Here is a 17783-nt window from a genome sequence, read left to right on the forward strand (position 1 = left end):
ATATATATATATATATATATATATATATATATATTTACATGTGTTTTAGACAATTAAAGGAGCTGTATGTAAGAAATGTATTTCAATTAATCATAAAATGGCCCTGATATGTCACTAGACATTAATAAATCATGTTCATTTCAAATACTTATATCACTGACAACAGTAGTACGGCCAGGATATTGTCATTTAAAAAGTGAAGTTGCAGCCCTCAACTGATGTTGATGTTGTCATCTTGTGTTTTGGCCTGATGCCCCACCCTCCACCTATCTACCAATCACAAAGTCAGTAGTGTTTCGGCATCCGGGTTGCCAGCTCTGCTCTAGTTACCACAGCTACGTAGCAGCCTACGTTCCTGCTGGATCCTGCAGCCTATCTGGCAACCTCGAGTCAGGGGGGAGGGGGAGGGGATACACCGCTCTACAGTAATTTGAAAGTGATTGCAGTACCAGTTTTGGCCACAATCTTACATACAGCTCCTTTAATTACAACAACGATTAAAGGTATAATATGTGCAATTTTGCATTAAAATATCCCAAAACCACTAGAACATTGTTATATTGGCTTGTGTACTTATATTATCCCAAATGTTTCCAACAGTGTTTAAATCCAGAGAAATCCGCAATTTTAACCAGTGTCAGCTGTCAGTAGACACTATGGGAACACAGTGCGCTCCCTGAAAAAATGTAGCGTCAAAGCTGACAATTATTTGTTTGTTTTGCACATTCGTGATGGACCACAATTATTCACTATCTTTTGCTGTGGGTTCCGTCGCCAAAGGTAACACCATAAAGCAAAAATGTCTGTGGAGGTGAACTCGAAAAATCCCATGATTTCACGCTCTGTCACTGTGTCATCAAGCTACGTCTTTGTTATTGTTTTGAATAAACGACCTCTAGCTGTGAAACTTACATACTGTGAAACGTAAATTTTTTTTTTTTTTAAATGACTAACCCAAACCACTAAATACACCTATATATATATATATATATATATATATATATATATATATATATATATATATATATATATATATATATATATATATATATATATATACAGGGTGGGCCATTTATATGGATACACCGTAATAACATGGGAATGGTTGGTGATATTAAAGTCCTGTTTGTGGCACATTAGTATATGTGAGGGGGAAAACTCCTCAAGATGGGTGGTGTGTACTAATATATACTAATGTACCACAAACAGGACTTTAATATCACCAACCATTCCCATGTTATTACGGTGTATCCATATAAATGGCCCACCCTGTATATATATATATATATATATATATATCTTTGAGGAATAATAACAGCTTTGTTAATAATAACAGACCACAGAAGAAAATGTTGTAATTTCTACTGAATAATCTGAAACAGTACTGACTTGATGAAAATAATATGGAAATATACATCTTCGGCGCTTTCCCAGCAATATCGGCTGTTCATCTTCATAAGTCATTAAACAAGCGGACTAGTCTGTGAAGTCATCATTTTTACTGTTTTCGTTCAAGCTGGTGTGTAATGTAATGCTTTTATTCAAAAGTCTGCACAATCTCACTGTAACTTTTGAAGATTATGGCAGGATCACAAGTTGTAATGTAATTTCAATGCAAGTTTCCCTCTTCCAGGGACGGCCCAGAGCAAAGCTACCCGCAGCTGGGGATTTTCAGCGGCAACACAGCCCTCGAGTCAGCCTACAGCACTTTCAATCAGGTTCTTATCAAGTTCCACAGCGACTTCTCGACAAGTGGATTCTTTGTACTCAATTTCCATGGTTAGTTTCTCCTTCAAATGAAAAATGTTGCAGCTGAAATGCAATGCATACCGTAAAGTGCTGCTCGAAATATATTTGAAGCATGGGATTCAACTTGTTTTCATACACTAAGGAGGCATGACGGCTGCTTCTGATGACATCACGTTATTTCAGGAGATTAGAAGAGTCAAAAATTGAAGCTTCCTTTGGCCTCTTTGATATCAAGTTTCAGCATGCAGGCATGCACCGAAGAGCATATGAAAATCATGTGAAAATGAACCTTTCATCTAATCTTTCAACTTTCATTTCAGAAAAAGTCTGGCATATTTGTGAGTTGTAGACGGGTGGTTTAAATACAACTCTGTATTCTTGAGAGGGCTCTCAGTCTGTTGATTCATAGAACTGTATGTTGTCACATGTCTTATGTGTAATGTATACTCTAGGTGGGTTGTTTGGTGTCATGTCATGCTTATAAAGGTAAATGAAAAGTCAAATTGCTTCAGAACTTCTTTTTTCATTTCCTTAGCTTATCGGCTCAAGAAATGCCCTCCTCCCCCTATTGTTGAACAAGCAGAGATATTATTTGAAGACCAGGACTATGAAATCGGTATGAACAGCTGGCCATTTTTGAAAGAATATCAAAGACATGATGCAAAAAATATTGAAAAATGCTGAATTCTTCTTACTGACCATGCAGGTGATATTGTGAGGTATCGATGCTTTCCTGGATTTACATTGGTTGGCAGCAATGAGGTCACGTGTAAGCTGAACTCTCACCTGCAGTTTGAGGGACCACCACCAGCATGTGAAGGTTAGTAAAACAAAAAGACATAATAAATATGTGAGGTAAAAGTGACTTTGATGTAATTACAAAACTCATCCAAAAGAGAGTACTTAACTTAAATAATTTAAAGACGGTTGGTGATTGATAATCAGAAATAATAAAGATGCTGAATCATTAGTGTGATTCTTGTAATCAAAGCTTATACAAATATAATCCATAAAAAGATGTCACGAAGCCCCAGAAGCAACATTGTTTTGTTGTATGGTAACAAATAGACAGTAGCCGACAGCTGCCTTGGGAGCAAGGGAGAAAACAAAAACAAAAAAACATTCCAGTTATCCTCGGCAAAGCTTTCAGTTGTAAATTTGAGCCGTTTGGCTTGTCTGTACTTTCTGTACAATGCCATGAAGAAGCAATAGTTCTCCTGGTTTGTTTCCTTCACCCTCCCACCCACAAGGCGGATTAACAAAAAGCTTCAACTCACTTTGTTGCTTCCTCAAACCAAGGCTCGCGGCCCCTGAGGTGAATCCAGGAGAAGCACTGCACATGCTAGAGAAAGTTTTTAAACTTTACTGTCTTTACGGGAATACTCTGGAGCTTGCATCTTTGTTTGTAGGAAAACCACATTGCGATTTGTAATAATATTACCCATGATTCCTGTGGATGCTGTATCTACCCTACAGCTCAGTGTCCTGCAAATGAGGAGCGATCAGCCTCCTCTGGTGTGATCCTGAGTCCGGGCTTCCCAAAAAACTACCCCAACTCCCAGACCTGCTCTTGGATCATCAGAGTGCAGCCTTCCTTCACCATCTCCATTTATGTGGAAATGTTCCAGAGCGAGAAGCAGTTTGACGAACTGGAGATTTTTGATGGTAAACGTTGTTTTTGTTTCCTCTGTACAGATGGAATGTTATTGATTATTTTATCCATACATCCATTTCTATTCCGCTTATCCTATGTACTGTCGCTGGAGTGATATTATATTATATTATATTAAACATACTAAACAAAAAATACTATTTTTGTTTTTTTTTTTTTTTTTTTTTTTTTTACAATGTATTACAACTAAAATGTTCATTTGTGACACATTTTACCTATTAATTAAAAAGTAAATTCACACTATTAAAAATTGACAAAACGTCAAGCCAAAAACTGAGATAAAAAAAAAAAAAAAAGCTGTGAGCTTGATATTTAGGAGGAATGCTTACAGGTGGCCTGCATTTGACTCAGAAACTCTGAATTTAGCACTTGGTTTTGAACATCAATTTGAGCAATCCAAGCACATCTAAATAGACAGGAGAAGTTTTAAGATATAACATATCGCTTAAGCTTCATAAATATATATTTTATTGGGTGTTAGTTCATTTCAAAGTTTGAAATTAACTGTAAAACTATTAAATGCTTTTATTGTGGTGCATGTGTGTTTTAGAGCATTTTTAGAGATCTTCAAGAAGCTAGCCAAGTGACAGGGATACAAGGTGTAATGTGTACTGGTACTATTGTAGGTGGAACTTGAAAACTTGGATATGCTGTTTTATTTGAAGTTTGGTCCTTGGCTTGAAAAGTTTGAGAATCACTGTTCCTTAATGGCTCCTCTGCCTTAATGTCTCCTCTGCCCAACAGATTTGTGGTTTGCAATATTTAGCTTTACTTGTTTTTGTGATGTTTTATTTACCAGGGCCATCTGGACAGAGTCCTCTGTTGGTGGCTTTGAGTGGGAACCACTCCACACAATTGAATTTCACTAGCAAAACAAACCAGCTTTACCTCAGATGGTCAACCGATCATGCGACCAGCAAGAAAGGCTTCAAAATACGCTACACAGGTTTGTTAAACATGTTTGCATCTTTTCATATTTCACAAGTTCTTAATGCATCCAGAAGTACTGTAGAGTTATTCTATACAACTTGGAAAAAACAAAGTACTTATTGAACAGAAAACCAGCAACACTTGTATAATGGAGAAATCAAAGAATCAAGAAAATCTTTACACTTTTATTTCTGATGAAGGCCTGTGCACCGGAATAAAATACTTTTTCTCTAGCTCCATTTGTTTGGTTCTTTGATTTTTCATTTACACTTTTGATTCATCCAGACATCTTAATCAGGATTACATTTACAATTCTGTCTAAGTCGCCTGTTGGTATTCAGTAGTATTTATTAATACGTGTGCCAGATTTATTCCGGACTTTTAGCCCTTCGAGGTAGTTGCTTTGGATCCAAATGGGTCAATAAGTGAGGAAGTCAGCCTTTTCTAAGTTGGCCCTCATTAGGCTAGAACCAGACACATCTTACCTCCGGGGAGCCATTGGCAAGTCTGCTGTAATAGTGGTCAAAGATGCAGCAATACATTTTGCTGAATAATTACCATGTCGTATTCTTCTGACCGACATTTCCACCAATGGCTAAACATGATTTATGGACCGCAAAGCCAGTGGCCATGATTACTTGGCATCTCTTCACCCGTTCCTCTGCCTCTCTGTCAATGTTTCTTGGGTCTCTGTTCATTCCAGTTGATCTTTCAGACATGCTGTGCCCTATGCAGGCCCATTATTCCTGTGTGTTTCCACATGTTTCCTGTTTATTGGATTTTGTCAAGAGCAGACAGAAAGAGAAACGACTACATTGCTCAGGGATTGTGTTTTTTAAACCCTCTGAGTGGCTACTGTGTATTTAGATTCTTGAGTTAAAATAATCACGGGATGTAGGTAACACTTTTTGATAAATATTACACTTTTATCTCTACAAAACATCTTTCAGAAGCAACTTCAAGCCCTCCTTGTTTTTCCCGCCTTTCTTAGTCCGTTGGGCTTTCGGAAATTAGAATTCAGTGCCACATGAAGGTTTTTTTTTTTTTTTTACGCTAGGTCTGGTTAATCACTCGCAGCTAAGTCTAGACCTCTCAGCAGAGTTGGTGTGATGATGCATTTGATTTGATCTGTCTGAAGTGAGATTAAGCTTTGACATCCCTCGAGCTTCTGCTTTCCTTTTCATGATGGGTAAACTTGTATTTGTGTCACATCAAAAACAAGATCTAATGATTTTTTTTTTTTTTTTTTTTTTTTTTTTTATAACCAGCAAGCTGCATTTTCCCATTCGTTTAATCTCCGAATCAAACTTAAACACAGTTTTAAAGACTACATGAAATTAGAATTTGAGATTTATGACTTTTAGTCCATTTCATCTAAATGGTCATGAACTTTACGAAATTAACATACAGAAGATTAATACATTTAAAATGTGCATAATTTTCTTGCAAGAAAATGGAGAAAAAATATGCATACAAATTTCTGTCTAGTAAAAAGCTATCTAGAGAAGTGGAGAACAGGTTTTGCTTTAGTACTCAGACTTTACATTGGCCAATTATTGTACAAAAGTAAACAGAAATCTTCTAAAAATCAAACATTTAATTGTATTTTTTTTTTTTTTTAATATACATTTTTTGGTTTTACTTTATTTTAAGGTATCATTGTTACAGTGTAATTATATATTACACTGTAATATTATACTGTAATATAGTACTGAGTAATATTAATCAACAAAATGTACTTACTATAGGGTTAGGGTAGGATTAGGGTTTGTTTGAGAGTTTTAGTTGCATGTAATTCTGCATGATTTGCTGTTATTACTATGGTAAGTACATGTAACATATGTAACAAGGACACTGTAAAATAAAGTGTATACCCATTTTTTAAGCTACCAATTTAGGACAGTAAACAAATTGTGGTTGGCACAAACCATGTTCATCCTTGTTCCAGCTGAAGCCATACTTCAGAGAGATTCATTATGTAGTTTTGGTAATGATTTTTGAATGTCACTCTGTATCAAATCTGTATTTTTGTTTTCCAGTAAAAAATTCTAAATACATTTACTTTGGATGCAAACTTATATTAGATAAGGTTTGAAAAGTATGTTAGATTTATGATTAAAACGGACAAAAAATATAACAAGGAATTATGGCTAGTTTTTTGTTTTCCTTTTTTTTTTGCCTGAAAAGAGAAAAATGGCATTACCACCACACTCAAAACAATCTGAAAGGCTGATCAAGGCCATGATTAGATCTGTATTCAAGGACATGTGATGGCATGTTTTAACATAGATAAAAAAAAAAAAAAGAATCACCCTCAACATCATACTTTAATGAACTGTGATTGTTGCCGTTTCCCGCAGCTGCATACTGCAGTGTGAACGATCCACCCAAGAATGGAGGAGTCATCAATAGAGCGAGAGACCGGCCAGGCAGCAGACTCCAGTATTACTGCAACGCTGGCTATAGGCTTGTGGGTCACAGAAATGCCACATGCAGACTCCATCCCAATGGGCTTTACCAGTGGGACAATCTGGCTCCACTATGCCAAGGTAAATCACACTATTCAGAGACATTCACTGACTCAGTCCCCTCATTCAGATGTCTGGGAATTGCCTTGAAAAGGCGACCTGCCTCCACGCATATGACAAAATGTGTCATTCTGCGGGGCGCTCAAAAGCACCTCCGCACGCCTCGACGAGAAGCCACTTTTATTCCATTAAACACTTCCGTCGAGGACTGTGCAATGAGATCACGAGTGTCCTTTGTCCCAATGTCATAATGGGGGACTCTTCAGTCACGCTAAGACTAAGACAGAAATGTAATTGAATGTGTTTGATGTGTCGCGGGTTCTCTTAATTTCATTGTTCATGCTTCCTTCCCTGCTCCTTCCTCTTTTATTGAGGTGCTAATTTTATCCTTCAGCCCACGTTGCATTTTGTCTGCCCTTTCTCCTTTCGCACTGAGCCCTCGCGTATTCTGTTCCAGAGCATTGTCAAAGAAAATGGTCTCTTTTGGAGATTTTCTGTGCTTTCATTAGCAAGACGAGTCATCTTTATATCAGACTGTGCGTATAAATTGTGAGCAAATGAACTGTAGGTCGAATTGTTACTGCTGTTATTTGTGCAGGTTTAAGGCAGGTTATATCAGATGATTTTAAGTACATTACACTTTCCGGGCCCTATCTTGCACCCAGCACAATTGACTTTGTACACTGACGCATGTATCATTCCTATTTTGCACCCGCGCAAAGCGCGCTTTTCCCTCCACAGAAGCACGTCGCTAAACTAGGGAATGAACTTGCGCTACCTGGGCGGTTCAGCGCAAAAAAGGAGGCGTGTTCCGGCGCAAACGTTCCTTCATGCTATTTTGCAGGTTTAGAAAACAATTGCGCCACTAACCAGGAAAAAATAGTTTAAAGTCAGTGGCGCGTTGCGCATGTTATTCATATGCTATTTTAAGGGCGCATGCTTGGCCATAATCAATGTAGCGTGTGCACAACGCGCATACACTTTGATTCTCTCATCTACACAGAAGCAGCAGTTTTCATTTTTGCAAATCATACATTATTATGATAGATAGATAGATAGATAGATAGATAGATAGATAGATAGATAGATAGATAGATAGATAGATAGATAGACAATTTATTATAAAAGCATACATCTAGCTTACACATTTACCCAAATTATCATACGCCTTTTTAACCGAAGTTAATTTGGGTGGGTTTCTCCATCCCCAACGTCCCTGACGAGAGCGTTGCTCTCCTTGGCTGTGAACCGCTCCTGGCGCGCGTCTGGCAAATCCGCCGTTATAATAGGAATCTGCTTTAGAACAAAGCGCGTCTGCTCTTAAAGGGAATGTGAGATGACGCTCTGATTGGTTTATTTCACGTTACGCCCAAACCACACCTATGAATAATGAAGCTACTTCAGACCAACCCATTTTAGATTTGCGCCTGGCGCAAGAGTCATTTATCCCGCCGGTATAATAGCAACAGCGCCAAGACCCGCCCACAAAGTTACTTGCGCTTTGCGCTTTGACACTTGCGTTTCAGATCGTTAAAATAGGGCCCTCCATGAGTAATGTAGGAAATAGATTTGAGTAGAAAATGTTTGAGTCTGAACGCTGTTGAAAACTGGTTTGTTTTTTGTTTTTTGTTTTTTTTTATTAACATTTATTAATAAACATAAAAAAATAAATAGACAAAAATGTAAAATAGTCAAGTAAATACAAAAAATAAGAAAGAATGCCAGAATGAATTACAGGTTTGAGAGTAACAAGGTTGCACATTTAGTCTAAATTTAGTCTAAAACTTATTTTGGAATCAAATGTTAGTTTGTAGTTATTACAATACAATAGTTTGTAGTTATTACTTACAATAACTTTGGTAATATAAGTGAATGGTTGAGCTTGTCTCAAATAGAGCTTGTCTCGATTTGTGTAACAATTGCGAAACTAGAATGAGATTCTTTACTGGTCTTTCCGCAATGGTTAAGAAATTTTTAGGAATGCTCTATACCCAGATAGCAAACAGTCATTGAAACTATGTTAAATCAACATTCCTTTTTCAACAATAAGTCAATGAATCAACATCGAACTCTGATGTTGATTCTACATCATTTTGCACCCTGTTTTAATATTGAAACAACGTTGAAATCCTGTCCATAGATCAATGGAATTTCAATGGTATTTCAATTATCAGGAATATTGAAACAATGTTGAAATTTCAACTGAACTAAGGATCAACGTGATTTCAATGGAATTTCAATCGTTTTTAAATGTTAATTTTAAATGTAATGCCATAATTTAAATAGCCTGCTTTATCTACAACCAGGATGTTAAAAAGTAATGGAACATTTGAAATCTCGTATAAAACACTGAACACACCACACTAAAACAAATTCATTTTTATTAGCCTTTTTATTTAATTATTTGTACTCTTTATTTACACTTCAATGTCCTCTGATGCCGAATATTTTGTCGTCCAGTCCCTCCTGCCCGGTCTGGCGCATAGCGCGGCCACTTTTGCACAGCCTGTGAATTGGGTGACGGCGGCTGTCCCCATCTGCTGAGTAGAGCATCTAAAACAGAAAATAAAATCACAATGCAAAAAATTAGCATTTAAGTTAAACAGAACACATATTTGAACACTTGGAACAAATTCAAATTCAATATAGGCTAAATAACTGGATACTTATAACTAAGTAAATAGTAAATGTATTGATTAGAGTTACCATAGACAAAAGATTTTTCTGGTCGACTAATTGCACATTTATATTAATTTCTGCTTAAATACTGGGTGCATGGTGCATGGCATTTACGCATGTGCTCGGGCGTATGCTATATTCCTCCATGCACCCAGTGTGCATGGAGGAATATAGCATACGCCCGAGCACATGCGTAAATCTCACCGCAAATCTCAGGCAAAATAACAGGCTAATAATAATAAATAGGCTATGTCTTTAAAATTAACGAGGCATTTTAATTGTTTCTATATGAAGTACACTCAAAAAAATAACTCTTTGAATGAACATAAAAAAATCATGGAAATGATTTCCACATGATTAACTTGCTTTATTTCAGCATTATGCAATTCTGCAATTTAATGTACTTACGTTGGGTCAACTTAATTTATTAAGGTTGATTCAACTTATTTACTATGGTTGGACACAGCTTAATTTAATAGTGTCAGCCCAACTAATTTACTTAATTTGCATTCAACTTATGTGTTTGTTATTTTCATTCACCCATTCATATTTTATTTATTTTAGTGACACATAATTAAATGAATAGACTATAGCTAGCTATTTGCTAGCAGTAGCACATATTAGCATCTTAAATGCTAAGATTTACATGCTCCTTCAACCAAAGCAGTTAAAAGTAACCAAATCAGTCCACAGCCAAACAAAATGTTCCACACTTCTCCACAATGGTAACCCACTGTATTTTAAATGGTTCTAATAATTCCAATGTAATTGAACATTAAACACAATTACACACTATCAAGTCTTCCCCTTTTCTCATTTTCTCAAAAAAACATAAAATAACACTTAATTTTAACATTTATTCTCTCTTAATTCAACCATATGCAAAGCATGCTGGGAACTAACAAGCACTGCCCAGTTTCAGTTAATGCAACACAAATCATTCATGTAATCCAACACAAACGGATTAAGTAAACTTAAATTTTACATATTAAGCAGATTGAACACAATCAAATTAAGTTAGGGCAAAATGGCAGTTGGCGTCGCACTATACTGCCACCCTCTGGATGTTAGAATTTTTTTACTTAACATAAATGGTTTGTGTTTAGACAACACGTTAGGATTTTGTACTGTTAAGTTGAGACATAATTACGTGGACCTTAATAGAAAAAAACATTTCAAGTCAACAAACACAATTATTATAAGTAAACTAAATATAAATATATTATGTAAAGTGTACAACCTTCCTAGTTCGTTTGTTTGAGTGTATGTGGGGCTAAGCCCCCCCTTGACGCCAGGCCTGGTTGTCACTTGTCAGGCGCTGTAACAGTGCGCGCGCTTCCCCGCGCTCAGAAAAGGTGCATGTCAGAACAGAACGCCAATGAAATGTTTTCCTCAAAAGCAGATCTTGGAGAAGATCATCAAAAATCGTGATATCGCATAAGCACTAGTATAAAACTGTATATTTTTTTAGGTGGAGAAAATAATGCAGGCTTGCACCCTGTGTGACATTGAATTCAAATTAAAACATTAAATCAAATATGTTATTCTATTTATAGGCAAAGTACAGTATTTCATATATAAATTGCATAAAAGTTTGCTAATAGTTATCTTTATCTACCTCCCAATGCTTTTTTTTTTTACTCTATTCTATAGGACAGAAAATGGAAATAAATGCCATTCCTTTTTGCAAACAGCTCTTATGCTGTATGTCATGAGCATGTGCGTTACCCAGTCTGCCACGGGTCAGAGCATTCTAGTGAATGCAAAGCTGCTCCTGACTGCTGCCCAAAAACGTTGACCAGGGCCTCTGTTAAATTAGCTTCTTTTAAGGACGTTTCACAAAGACGCCAGCCAAAGTTCCTATACATTCAACCGCACAAAGATTTTATTCAAGGAATCTCATTACTCTTAATCACACAAAGGTAAATGACACTATTCCAAGGACTGGAGGTCATAGCACTAATATCCTTTTACCATTGCACAGAGCTCTGAATAGCCCTGGCTAGGCCCCATTTGTAACGAAGGGCATCTAAAATGAGCGCTAATGAAGGCCAATAATTTCTTTAAGTGGCCGGAGCAATCCATGCATTCTGCCAGCAGGTCAAACAGAAGTAGATGAGGGCTCAGGGCCTGCTTTTTATTCAGGATGTGATCATTTTAATAAGGAAGAGCTTTAATTGGTCCCATTGGTTTTTCTGAATGGTTGCTTGTGTGTGCCTGTAGTAGTTTTAAAGACCTTTTTTTTTTTTTTTTTGTCTTGCTAAAATAACTAATTTCATATATGAATGGTTGCATGTAATAGAGGTCTGCTACACGACCCGAGACCAACAGCACATGACAAACTGTCAGGTTTTAAGCCAGGTTCAGGTCAGTTTTTCTGGTGACACCTTACAATAAGGTCCTATTAGTTAACATTAGTTAGTGCATTACAACTAACAATAAGCAATATGTTTGTTACAGTATTTATTAATCTTTTTTAATGTTAGTTAATAAAAATACAACAGTTCATTGTTAGTTAATGTTTAGCTCAGGTCCATTAAATAATATTAACAGATTAACTTTGGTTTTAATAATGTATTAGTAAATGTTGAATTTAAAATTAAATAAGATTTATAAATGGTTTGATTGATGATTTCAAAAAAACAAAAAAACAAAAACAAAAAAAAAATCCCATTGTTAATTCATGTTAGCTAATGTAGTTAACATATGGAACCTTATTGTAAAATGTTTTTCCACATACATAAAATCATATTTCCATCGGGTTTATAATAAAATAAATAAGTAAAATAAAACTTTATTGTTCATTACAATTTATGGTTTTACTATCTTCAAGCATTCCTGCAAAGCTTCTACTTCCAAGTTAGGCATTCATTATTATAATGTCACGCATTCAGATCGGAAAAATAAAATGGTCATTTTTATTTCTGTATGCATTTTCTATCCCTTATTTAGGCATGGTATCTAACAAAAATAATTTTGCGTAAAGCTAACCGTTAAAGGTGAGTGATCAACTTTACATTTGATCACTCAACATGTCTTCTGTTTCAGTTCTTCAGTGCACACTTCCATATAATAAAAAAATCTACAAAACTATTTTAAAAAGCATACAAAAGAAACATACAAACAAAACAAAACAAGGATATTCAAATTCAGAATGTACAATTTATTTTAAAATAAAAAGAATGTAAATCAAAGGGAGAGGTATATTTGGCCCATCTTGACCAATACTGTTCTAATTTATTTAACTGTGGTTTTTAAGAAACTTCCTGTGTTTTAAATGAGGAGTGTTATGCTGCACAGCGCTGCTTCTCATGTAACGCTTGCATGTCACAGCAAGACAAGTAACTAGGTATTGCACACTGAATATTATCTTGCTGAGTGGGTATTCTAATATGCATTGTAAGTAAGTGTACTGTTATGTAGATACTCTGTATAACATGTATCCTCATGCAGTGCTGTTTGTGTCTGATTGGCAGCTGTATCTTGTGGAGTGCCAGAGTCTCCTGCTAACGGTTCATTCCACGGCTTCCAGTACACGGTGGGCAGTAAAGTGCAGTATCAGTGTGAGGAGGGATACAGGCCCGACGCAAGCAGCCTGCTCACCGCTGTCTGCCTGGAGGATGGCACCTGGAGCAACGTGGCACATCCTTCCCGCTGTTTACGTGAGCAAATCAAGTCCTCTGTTTCTATGCCAACAGCATGTTAAAATCTACCGCCTCATTGAACCGCCGCAGTCAGCCGCGTTCTCGCTCGTCTCCCCCTCTGAGAGTATTGTAGGGCAGGTAATTGGCAAAATTAACAATAATGACTTGATTTTTTTGTGGTTTGGCATCTCAAACAAGACAAATGGTATGATGTGGCATCTCCCCCCTCTGACCTGAATTACCATTAGCCCACAAAACCAAGCAAAGAGCCCACAGCTAAATAACCGTGTATTATGCATTCAGAGGTCATCATCGACAGGAAGGAGAAATGATGAGGCTTCTGTCCTGCTACATAACACTATGTCAAGGTGTTCTTTCATTCTAAAGCTTTAAGATGATAGTATGGCACATCCATGGTGTCCCAGACTTGCTGTAAGCTACAGAGCTACGATGTGTTTATAATTATCTAAACAAGTGCGAGCTGAGGGATGTGAAACCTCTGTCATGTAGAACATGAAGAGGGAACATAATGTGAGAGAAAACGTGAGGGAAAGATGTTTTAGTCTACTTAAGATCTTGTTTAGTATACCTGACCTAGCTTGCAATTCCCCCCTCAAAATTAGATGCGCCCACACCAAATTAAGCTTCTTTTGAATCTGAGCTATACACTGTGCTGTTCAATCAAAGGACCATCTGTTCCGTGCTGGCTTCAATATTGTTACTCTGAAACCTTATGTTTTCACTTCAGTTTTCAACCACCTTTATATAAACACATTCAAGATGAATACACATCAATAACATTTTCAAATCTTGAATGTGCTCACGAAATGAAATGAAAGCCAAGCCATTCCTACAGTAGGTTGACTTGCGAAGAGCAAAAACTCTTTCAAAAGTTCTCCTTGTTTGAACGGTCTAATATACTCAACCAGTGGTGTGAGTTTGAGGCAGGACTACCTATTTTTAGAACAACAGATGAAGGGAAGTTAACCAAACTATCTTTAACATATGACACAGTAGCAGCGTTTACATGGACCCTAATAATCCATTTGTAATCGGACTAGTTGCACAGTCGGAAATAAAAGAGTCACATTTACTGTAATCACATCAATCCGAACGAGTTGGCCAAATCTGATTGAAATTTCATGAGGGGTAGTTTAAAAAATTTCTAATTCTTTCAATTGGACATTTGATCGATCAGATAAAAAACGAAACTTGTAAGTTCTATGCATCTGCAATGACGTATGACGCACAGAACGAGCTGCTGTTGTTCAATATAAGCTGCATCCCAATTCAGAGGCTGTATCCTTCAAAGGGCGCATTCCAAGGCTGATTGCATCACAGTGGTGCGACTGTAACTGTGTCCCAATTCAGAGGCTGCATCCTTTGAAGGCCGTGAAGGTCGGACTGAGCCTTCGAAGGCATGACCATTGAAGTCTGAATTGGGGCACAGCTATAGTGTCATAAATGACAGCCATGTCATTCTAAAATTCTCATTCCACTTATCGTCTGTGATGTGCTCCTGGACAATGTCGTCTCAGAAGTCCTTGCTTCAGACTCTCATCCACAGACGCCTTGTTTTGGGTGCGGAAAGGGGCATTTTGACTGCTTGATAAATATAAGCAGTGCGGCAAAGCTTCATGTGCTCATGGTCTCCTATAGAGTTGTCAAAAAAGTACTTCGGTACTGAAATTTTTCAGTTGTGACGCTATGAGCACTGTTGAGCGGAATCGTAAACTCCTCTGATTGGCCATTGTGTTCACACGCTCTTCAGATATGTCTGTAATTGGCTACAATGATCAACACACTGGAGCGTTTGAAAGTGAGTGTCATTGATGTATATTTACAACATGTTTTTGAAGCACTGATCATTGTAGCCAATCACAATATTTGATGAGCACGTGAGCACAATGGCCAATCAGAGGTGTTTACGATTCCGCTCAACAGTGCTCAAAGCGTCACATTTTTAACATTTTTGACCACTCTATACTCCTAATCAGGACCCAAAATAGATAAATATAAAGTCTGCTTTTTAAAACAAAGAAAATAAGCAATTGCAGGAGGATGGTTAGTATGCGCCAACAGCGGGAAACTCTTGAATATTCGGGCAGTGAGCGCATGTCAAAAGATCAATTTGCTTGTGACTTATAAATGTGCACATCAACCTGTTCACTTTATTTAGCATTCATGTAAACACAATGTTCGGATTAATCAGTCGGAATGATTTCATAATTTGGATTCCATTCATTTAAATAACTGACATTTTAGTGTAACGTAATTTCCTGCATCTAAAAAATCCTTTATATCAAAACATTTTTTAGGTCATAGGAAAGATAAATTCATACAAGTGCATCCAAACTTTTCACTCGTATTGTTTATCTATCCCATAAATTCTGTAAGCTCTAGTTATTCCAGTTTCAGGACCTACAAGGTCATGGTTTTCCATTAATGCGTTCTTTGCCTTCTGTCCTGCAGCGGTTCAGTGCCCAAACATTGAGAGCATGCTCTCAGAACACATGGTGTGGCGTCTCATCTCGGGTTCGCTGAATGAGTTTGGTGCACGGATAATGCTGAGCTGCTCCCCCGGCTACTATCTAGGGGGCAGGAGGACCATCAAGTGCTTAGCTAATGCAACATGGGAAGGGCTGGAGGAGAAGTCCACCTGCAAGAGTAAGAATGCTTTTACACAAACACAACAACACATACATTTACAAAGATAGATGCATTTTATGATCCTTGTTTTTGTCCATCTTGGAGCTTGGCTGTATAAATCAGCATCCACTCTCATTGTATGGAAAACAGAAGCTCTGTCTATCATATTTTGTGTTTACAGAAGAAAGAAAATCACATGAAAGCGCATAATTGATGATAACATTTCCATTTTGGGCTGAACTATTCATTTAAAAAGACCCCACAAAAAACACAATTGAATTCCATATTCCACTCTTGGGATTTCACGAAAAGATCAGTTTGTTAATTACCAAACTGCGTCCATTGTGAGCTAATGAAACAAATTCATTAGGGTAGCTAATATGTCTGAAATCTGTCCGCTTTCTATACCACATCTCGTTTATTTCTCCACTGATCCAAGTGTAATCCTCTGGATTTAGCATGCATGCATAAGACGCCATCCACTGCTTAGTCAGTTCTGATCGTGGCCCGGTTTCCACCACGGGGACAGGCTGTGTAAACAGTATCATGGTGATTAAGTCTTCTGTGAAAAATGCTTTAACTAATTCGAGGTCAGAGAGCAAATGTAAATATTCTAATCAGAGGCAGCTTAATTTTTAATGTGTTTACGCACCACAGTGAGTAAGTTGTTAATGAAAGGAACAGATGCAAACAGCTGGGGCTTAAATTGTAATTTGACTTCTTAGTATGTCATAAAAATAAATGAGTGTGGGTTGTATGACTAGCCCATGCACCTAAAGAATCATTAGTGCTGTTTGCTAAGGCAACCATCACTTTTACTATTGCTCATACTCAGGGTTACTGGATGTGAACAAACCCCTAACCCTAAGTATGAAACTTGTCATGTAATCAATCCTGCATTGTTTGAGCTACAGGCATGAATAAAAGCTCAAATTGTGCTTGTGATTTTTGAAGACCGAGATTAAGAGATTAAGTGATCAGAAACACTCAGAAACACTTTAGCAACTGTATACTGAAGTGTAACTCCCTAAAACATATACATATACAGTCAGGGACGTGCACAGGAATTTTGAGGGGCAGTTGCTCTGACCTGAAAAAAGGGCTCTTTATTAAAATATATATACACAAAGAAGTAAAACACTGAAATACAGCACTCAATCACCTTAACTACTAGGCTACTAATAATAACAACACAGATTTTATCAATAATAATGCCACTGACGATTCTGATTATCGATCCGATTCTTTAACGATTCTTCTTGATAGCACTGTGTGGAAAAATGTAGTCATATGCTTTTCAAAAAAACAAGTGGTTTGTTTTATTTATTTTAAAGCTTAAGCTTGAGTAAGCAAACTGTACTTTTAATGTAATGTATGTAATAAATAGAACCTTATTGTAAAGTGTTACTGATTAGTTATAGCCTACACCGATTCAGACTGTTGGAAAGATCAGTTGTTTTAACCATTCATTAAAATGAATCGGTTCAAAGGAGTCATTAGTTCGCGAATTGGACGTGTCATATGTGCGTTGTGTGATTATTCCAGCAGTTAGGACATGGCCACATCCAAGATTTGTGTCAACACAGAAAACATTTCATCACTGGATAGTTTTTTTCGTTTAATTAAAGTGTTGTTTTATGTCAGCTGAATGTCCGGAACGCTTTTCAGAGAAGATAAGGCAACTTATTTAGCACAATTCACACCCAGCCCAGCGGTAATTCAGGAAAAAAAATCTCAGAATGCTCCACATGAAACTTTTGGTCTTCCGACCTTTTACCACCGCGTCGATTTATTTTGATTAATATGTGGCTCCGAAGAGAGAAAGAGTGTGCGCGCGCGACCGGGTCTCTCTCTCTGCTCGTTCTTTCAGTTAAACATGCACCGTCACAAGCGCAGCAGTTCATCTACATTACTCACCGATCAAATAAGACT

The 17783-nt window shown here is 37.1% G+C and overlaps 1 protein-coding gene across 1 annotated transcript in view; it reads left to right on the top strand.

Moving 5' to 3' along the window:
* The window catches only part of LOC311069532 (CUB and sushi domain-containing protein 1), a 684283-nt gene that overhangs the window by 615616 nt on the left and 50884 nt on the right, over positions 1–17783 (top strand). The window contains exons 44-51 of the mRNA XM_084092746.1: positions 1634–1779; positions 2285–2365; positions 2456–2569; positions 3226–3414; positions 4221–4367; positions 6712–6900; positions 13035–13220; positions 15675–15869. Coding sequence (XP_083948872.1) covers positions 1634–1779; positions 2285–2365; positions 2456–2569; positions 3226–3414; positions 4221–4367; positions 6712–6900; positions 13035–13220; positions 15675–15869 — 1247 coding nt within the window. The remainder of the gene's footprint in view (positions 1–1633; positions 1780–2284; positions 2366–2455; positions 2570–3225; positions 3415–4220; positions 4368–6711; positions 6901–13034; positions 13221–15674; positions 15870–17783) is intronic.

The sequence above is a fragment of the Abramis brama genome, assembly GCF_963993115.1.
Source record: "Abramis brama genome assembly, chromosome: 19".
NCBI lineage: Eukaryota > Metazoa > Chordata > Actinopteri > Cypriniformes > Leuciscidae > Abramis > Abramis brama.